Below are 7,575 nucleotides of genomic sequence, written 5' to 3'. Positions count from 1 at the left end.
AAAAATCAAGACAGCATATGCCAAACAGGGAAAAACTGTATCAGGAAAAGAGGAAAAGTCGTCCCAAGTGGTTAAACGGACACCTAACAGGACACTTGCGAAAAAGCACAAAACAACAACCTTACTACTTACTCAGTCACAACAAAAACTGTACGTTGTGAGCTTCATAAAGCTGATATTTGTGTCACGGCTGCCATTCGGAAAAAGCTTGTAACCAAGGGCAATGTGACACAACACATCAAAACACCTAGATGCCTGAGCAGTGGAAGAAAATAATATAGCATGATGAATAAGATTTTCCTCTGTTCTGCAGCTAGATGGGATTATGATTGGGGATTTTATGTATAATTGTGTGACAAATCACACACACACAGACTGTATATGTAGTGATGTTTTCATGGTCTGCAGTGCTCTAACTGAGTGACGCACAGTGATGACATCACAGGCTCTTCATGGACTAACAAAGGAACTGCAGGCTCTTGAAAACAACTGGCCAATGGCAGTCCATGTACTGGTCTCAAACACTCATTTATATTACTTACATTATATTACTTGATCACAGGTCAAAAAAGACTAGAAAAATAATTGTAATAAATGTTGAAAATGGCCAAAGATATTACAGAGTGCACCTTTAAGAAAATGAGGGGGGATACACAGTAAATGACTTTACCCTAATTTCATTAAAGCAGCATTTTTTCTGCAAGTCACCACCTGAGAGAACTGAATCATTCAGTCTGGGATCCCCTGCCAGGAAGATTTTGAATCAAATCCTCTAAGCCAACAGACAGACATCACATTAAAGAACCGGAAATTTTCTGTACAGACAGGCAAAAATCAGCCTGATGACCAAGTGGCTGCTATTCTCCATCAGCTGCTTCCAATTAGCAGCAATCTGATTGTCTGAAGCTTCCGGGGGGGTGTGGGAAAGGAAACATTTGGATTGAAATGCTGAGAAATAAGGCTGTGGGAAATCTTTGTGTGAGTGGGGGGGGTTGGGTAAGGAGGAAATGATGCCTGGATTTTCAGAGATAAGTCACAGGGGGGAAAAATCAGGACTTCTCTCACTGTAAACTACAGTGTGTATCTCAGCCTCAGAGAATGTGGCACTGAAGGCTGAATGAGGAAATGACAGAAGTCCCACGTCCCCCAGACGGTCATTTTACTCATCGAGGGCGAAAAACGCCACGGCAACCACTTCAAACAGAGTCAGATCGATTCCCGTGCACCGGGCAGCTGTGTTTTCTTTCGGGCAGCTGGGTTTTAATTAGGCCAATCCCACAGGCCCTGCCACCCGGGTAGCGTGACCGTCGGCCCTGCAGGGGACTCCGCTCCCCCAGGGAAGGAGCGCTGACTCAGCCTCCGCGTCTCATGACTCTGCAGGAGCCGCCGTGCCGGTGGCCCTGAGCGTCAGGGGCGGGGCCTCGATATGCAGCTCCTCCCTCAGCGAATCCAGGCTCTGCTCCCAGCGCCGCTCGTAGAAGACGCTCAGCACACAGCGTGCCTGCCACCCGCTGCGCAGGGCCCAGGGTCCCAGTGACGTCACCAGCTTCTGCATGCGGCTGCGGGGGGGGGGGGGGGGGGGGGGGCACAGGACATGGTCACGCACAGGCGGGCATCAAACCACACACACATCTCACTGAACACAGCACACAAACAGGGCTGGACACAGCAACAGGTCAGCAGTACGGCTGCGGTGTGGCGTAGTGAAAGGGCTCACAGCTGAAAGGTTGCTGGTTCCAATTCCCCACTGGGGCACTGCTGCTCTACCCTTGGGCAAGGTACTTAACCTACAATTGCTGCAGTACATGTCCAGCTGTATAAAATGGGTATAACTGTAACCTATGTAGTTCACACTGGATAACAGTGTCTGCTAAATGACTGTAATTTGATATGTAATGCAACATGCAACAGTGGCACAGGCTAGCACAAGCAAACCAGCACAATGAATCCTCCAGAAACAGCAGCCCAGCCTAACAGAATCCTGGTAAAGTAGACTTAGACACAACAGCAGAGGGTAATGATACAGTCCAAAAACAGGAACCAGGTGCATCGCAGTTAAATAATACATGCAACACCACAATAGATGATTGCAACATGGCCTCACGTAAAGCCACGTAAACACACAGTCAGACATCACGGCACCGCAGTAATCCCACGACACAGCGACAAACTTTAATGCCTTAACACTGAGTCAACCCTGTTATCCGTAGGTCCGCCTGCTCTTTCAAATCAACACTGTTTATCTCATTTCGAAATGCTGTTTTGCATTGAGACTCAATGCTGTTGAGTCGATAATCGTGACCACGTGTTCGGTCTGACGCGCTGGCGCCCTCGCTCACGGGCGATGGTCTTTTTGCGCGCTGTATCGCAGCGCATTGCAGGTCGCGTTGCGCGTTTTTGTGGTGCTGACTGCAGCTGTTTGCGCAGAATGCTGCAGGAGCGGAGAGGACTGCCCCCGCGGCTGCTGTCCATTCAGCACTCTGGGAGCATCAGCGGGAAAGGAAGAGCCACAGCAGGTATGCAGATCATGCCCACCCGACACACAGGGGCCCGGGAAGCAGCAGATCCACATGTGTTTCGTCTTGAAGAGCTTCTCTTTGACGGGTTAAACTGCCCTGCCCTTAATTTGGACCTTCTAACATCTGCTTGGTCTTACTCATCTTCCCCCAACCCCCCAGATCTTACACACCCTGCAGTTTCTGAATGATGAGTTTTGATCTGGTTGCACTCATCTTGGGCCAAGTCATGACCAGTCTTTGTGATGTTCCTTTGTGATAAATGATTTTCAGCTTTAGACAGCAAAACCCAAAGACATGATGGTAGAGTCTGTATTTCTAACTGTATTTTGCATAGGACAGCTGCAGGCTAGAAGGCACGCCGTGGCTATCTTATGATCTTTCTTTGAAAGAATTTTTTTTTTAGATAAAATCTGTTTAAGGAAGCTTACACAGAATTGAAGAATTGGGGAGTTTTACTGTGATTGTACAACGAGAATAAGTCAATATTTGACTTTCAGTTCACTAAATGATACTAAGATCTGAGTAACCAGCTAGACAGATATGACAGTGCAGTATCATGGGAAAATAGCAGTGAGTGATCTGTGACTTTACACTGTCTGATATGAGGCCTCCCCTGTTAATAACACTCTCGCTAATCTGCTGCAATCGTGTGACCAGTGCTGACATTATGAAAGTGTTTCATGTCTCTCCAGCAGGTACAACGTAAGGATGACAGCACTGATCAAAGCGGTTTTACCTGGTTGACAGACGGAGCGGTCCCAAGGCAGCTCCCAGAATGCACATGGGCAGGCCGGTCTGAGCCGCTTCGAACCACTTCACTGCCACCTCACCTAGTTGGAGAGAGCCAGACGTTGATGCTGATGTTTTCGTTCTTTCACACACACACACACACACACCCGGTTTACGCCGCATACACTGTCTGTGCCGCGTGAGAGTGAAATCATGTGGCTGCCGCACCGGGACTCACCCAGCATATTCGTGGGCATGCCCAGCAGGGTGTGCATTAGGTCGTGCACCTCGCGGTAACGCTGCATGACGTACGCCAGCTCCTCGTCATCCACGAACTTCACCTCCGCCCGTGTGTCTGGGGTCACCCGCTGTGAAAGAGAGAGAGGAGAGAGGGAAAGAAAAGGAGAGGAAGAGAGAGAGGGAGGGAGAGATGGAGAGGGAGAGAAGGAAAGAAAAGAAGCGGGGGAGAGAGAGAGAGAGAGAGAAGGAGAGGGAAGGAGAGAGAGGGAGGGAGCGAATGAAAAGGAGACGGAGAGAGAAAGAGAGAAAGTGGATGAAGACGAACTACTGTCAACTCATTCATTCTTCCTATATTTCCTTTACTTTTTAATGTATTAGTTCATAAGCCATTAAAACCTTAACCACATAATATGGACATGATGTAGATTTAACCACATAATGCACACATTATCCCATTTCCCGTCCTGGGTGAGCTGCAATCACCACCCTTTCCTGTCCCAAAGGTGACAGAATGACCCCCAAGGGTCATCAGACTCAAGAAGGTAATCGACTTCAGTGACATAATTTCATTCCGCCTCTCTATGACCTCAGTGCAGAGGATGATGTGGCCAGACACGCTGTCAGGAGAGGCCACAGGAGGAAGAGCAAATCCGCCCTGGAACAGTTTCATACATAAGATCATGGGTGGAGAGGACACTCCTCTGTATTAATAATGTGCAACCAGGAATGTTTTTCTTGCAAATCAGAACTATTAGTTTTACCACAATAAAAGTGCAAACAAATCACAGTTCAACTGTTTCAAAGTAATTATATATATATATTTATAAAAATGCATCTTAATACACATATATTAGACTTATTAGGCTAAAGTTGCTTTGCTGGGCCTGCTTGACGTCCTCCTCATTGAACCTCTCTTTAACTGGTTTCAGGATGCACCATTGCAGTGTCCCACATGGACACATGTGTATCTTTAAACCACCAGCTCTCCTCCATTTTTAGCTAGCCAGCAAGGCTATCAGACACATCAGGTTGGTTCTTAACATTACATACACGTATAGCTGTGGATGTGATTATTATCTGTGCCTTACTTCTCATGCAGCACAAATCAGAAGAAATCAGAAGAGAAGCTGATGCCGCAGTGTCGTTTCTGAACCATACCATAATGTTTGGTAGGGATGGCAGTGGAGCACAGTGTAGCACACTGGTAAGGAGCACTGGGGCACTACTGCTGTACCCTTGGGCAAGGTACTTAACCCATTATCGCCACAGTAAATCCAAATGTTATAAACGGATGAAACTGTAACCTATGCCAAGTCGCTCTGGATAAGAACGTCTGCTAACTGACAAGAACGTAACGTAATGTAATGTTTTGTATTGTCAAATACCCGCACGACCCTAGCCTTTGTCGCACTCACGTTGTCGTCTAGGAAACGGAGGTACTCTCTTCCCAGGGATCCCTCTGGCAAGGCGGACATTCGAGACACGTCCAAAGAGGACAGACGGATGCGTGGCCGTTCCCTGAGAGAGAGGACAGGGTGGGGTTATGCCAAGGAAGAGGGACCCACCTTCTGACGCACGCAGATTCAGACCTGAGACTTACAGATACACACCGCAGCAGTGAGACCATTCAGGATAACCATTCACACAGGTGAGAGGTATACACACACACACACACACACACACACACAGGCAATAACCTCCAGCCCCGCAGAGGGGACAGATAGTTGTGTTCAGCAACACGCACGTGAGAATGCTGCATCCCTCGGGGTCACTCTTCATCCTGTCCCTCAGCTTCATCAAGGCCAGGTGGCCGGTCGTCTCGCCCAGTACAGCAACCATGTCTAAAGCCAAAGCATGAGGGTAGAGAGTAGGGAGAGAAGGTTCATCTGGAGCTACAGTGGCGCTACTCACCATTTTACAATTTCAGCGAGAGCCTTACTCCCTTTTGATACAGTTCTTGGGTATCGGGGTAACAGACTGAAACTATTTTGATCTAAATAACTCAAGCACCTCTATTATCAGCCATCTATCACCAGGAACTGAGAAAAGAGGCAACAGTGCTTAACAGACTGCTTGAGTGCAGGGAGTTGTTCTACTCCCAAGTATGAGTAAGACTATGAGAATGACCATACTACACACAATTCATTTACAATAAACATTTCATTTTTGACTTACACGCACACTACATTTACAATTAATTTTGGAAATATTAATCATTAATAACCATTTATGTAAACCTATTATTATTCAGAAACAATATATCTACATTATTAGTGCTCACACACAAATCTACCCTGCAGCAAACTGATGTACAATCAACATTGGACCTATAAGAATTACCTTGAGTTGCAACCTTATCTAAAATTTGACATATACAACATTACATGTACAGTCAAACTGTAACAGCTGACTAATTAGCCAAATATCAGATTCAGCCTAGTCAGATTCACTTTTGGGACGAACTCTAAACTGTATCTCATAGTCATGTTTTACTCAGAAGTGGGAAAAAAAATGTTAATCAATTTCTGTGTAAGTGAAACTGACACCAGGTGGACAGCAGCTTTGAGAACTGAAAGAGAAACACACTACATCCACGCTCACACCCTCACTCATTTGGGGGAGGGCAAGGAGGGGGGCTCACCGTGCCTGTAGGGGTCCTGCAGGGCGGCCACTCCGGAGCCCACTGCCAGCAAGGCCTTCTGCAGAGGGCTGGTGGGGATGTGGCCCCGGTATAGCCTGTCATACTGACCCTCCGAAGGGGAGCCCAGGCCACCGTGCTGCTGGCGCCCAAACCGCACTGCCGGAGAGGCTACACACAGACAAGAGGCTGAACTCACCAGCTAAACAGTCTGTTAACTAGACATGACATAGACAAACACACACACGCACACGGAAATGAGAAATAAATGATGACCAAGCCGGCTGGTATAGATAAGTCATTATTTGGATATGAGCTGCAATGCTTTCACAAGACTCTGGTTACACGTTGGAAATACCCAAATGAAGATCAAATGGACTGACAGTTACTGACTGGCACCGCCAAATAACACCGATATTACCGAGTGGGTAACTTGGTATCCTGAGTAACCTGTCCCATGACAACTGGTGTGACATGCCACGAAATCAAATTAGGTGGTCGGAAAAGCTGGGTGAATCCCGAAGAGTCACCGAGGACAAGGCGCACTGCTTTTCACATTTCAACCAATTTCCCGTTTCCTGCTGTTGTAAACCTATATTACACACGCTGACATACGCAAATCACTTAAACATTACGACTGTTAACAAGACACCCTGTTATAATGTTATTTAGGCAGGTAGCAATCACGTTCCTGTCAAAAGCCGAACAGATTCCCCGTGTCCAGCTTGTTAGATGACTAGATAAGTGGTTCACAAGCGAAGTTATTCAACGCCTATATTTTAGCATTCATTCTGTACATTCATGTACCTGCTAACCCGAAAACACCCCACAACCGAGCTGTACGCCCTGCTACGATAGGCGATCTTAGCATTTTTTAAGTTAGCACAACGACCGACTGTGGGACATCTAGCGGACATTGTTTATAAGCAGCTATGGGTACCCAAAAGGCTCAAACACGATTTAGACTAATCGCGCTTCGACGGTTCGACAAAATTTTACTGAAGTCTTAGCATAGGGAATATACAAATCATAGGGCTGAATCTTTGTCTAGGTGTAAAACTGTGACATTATACACAAACACTGACATATTACACATTTTTCTTAATCTTCTAAATTTAGGATTAGCTCGATTTAGAATTCACGAAGGAAACGAATGACGAGAATGTTTTAAGAGAGGAGAAATATGTGTACATCACCTATGCAAAAGGAGATTTTTTTTTTTACAACATATTATAATCTTGATAAAAGAAACTCCTCGAATCGAGTTAATGTCTGGTCTGGGCATACAGTCAAAAATAATAAACAGTTACAGATACTGTGGTTTGGTGAGAAACTTTCTTCAAACAAGGACTACTACATCTTCGTTTCATTGCCTTCTTTAATAAAACTGGAAAATATTCGCACACACTACCTACTCATTGCAGCAGAGCCACAAATTTATTTCAGGGT

General features: G+C 46.1%; 1 protein-coding gene across 2 annotated transcripts; it reads right to left on the bottom strand.

Annotated features, from left to right (window-relative positions):
- Positions 1–434: 434 nt before the first annotated feature.
- Positions 435–7,119, bottom strand: coq4 (coenzyme Q4 homolog (S. cerevisiae)). 2 transcript variants are annotated; one of them, XM_036528985.1, is made up of 7 exons: positions 6,934–7,119; positions 6,130–6,297; positions 5,233–5,329; positions 4,904–5,006; positions 3,487–3,616; positions 3,256–3,349; positions 435–1,559 (listed from the first exon to the last, which is right to left on the bottom strand). In XM_036528985.1, exons 1-7 carry the CDS (start codon positions 6,995–6,997, stop codon positions 1,367–1,369), a joined length of 849 nt encoding a protein of 282 aa, XP_036384878.1. In that variant the 5' UTR covers positions 6,998–7,119; the 3' UTR covers positions 435–1,366. The 2 variants fall into 2 exon arrangements, with proteins under 2 accessions (XP_036384878.1, XP_036384879.1); XM_036528986.1 differs by lacking the exon at positions 6,934–7,119 and adding an exon at positions 6,548–6,923.
- Positions 7,120–7,575: the final 456 nt, after the last annotated feature.

Source organism: Megalops cyprinoides, chromosome 5 (genome assembly GCF_013368585.1).
Source record: "Megalops cyprinoides isolate fMegCyp1 chromosome 5, fMegCyp1.pri, whole genome shotgun sequence".
In the NCBI taxonomy this organism is placed as follows: Eukaryota; Metazoa; Chordata; class Actinopteri; order Elopiformes; family Megalopidae; genus Megalops; species Megalops cyprinoides.
This window is presented reverse-complemented; position numbering and strand designations above follow the sequence as displayed.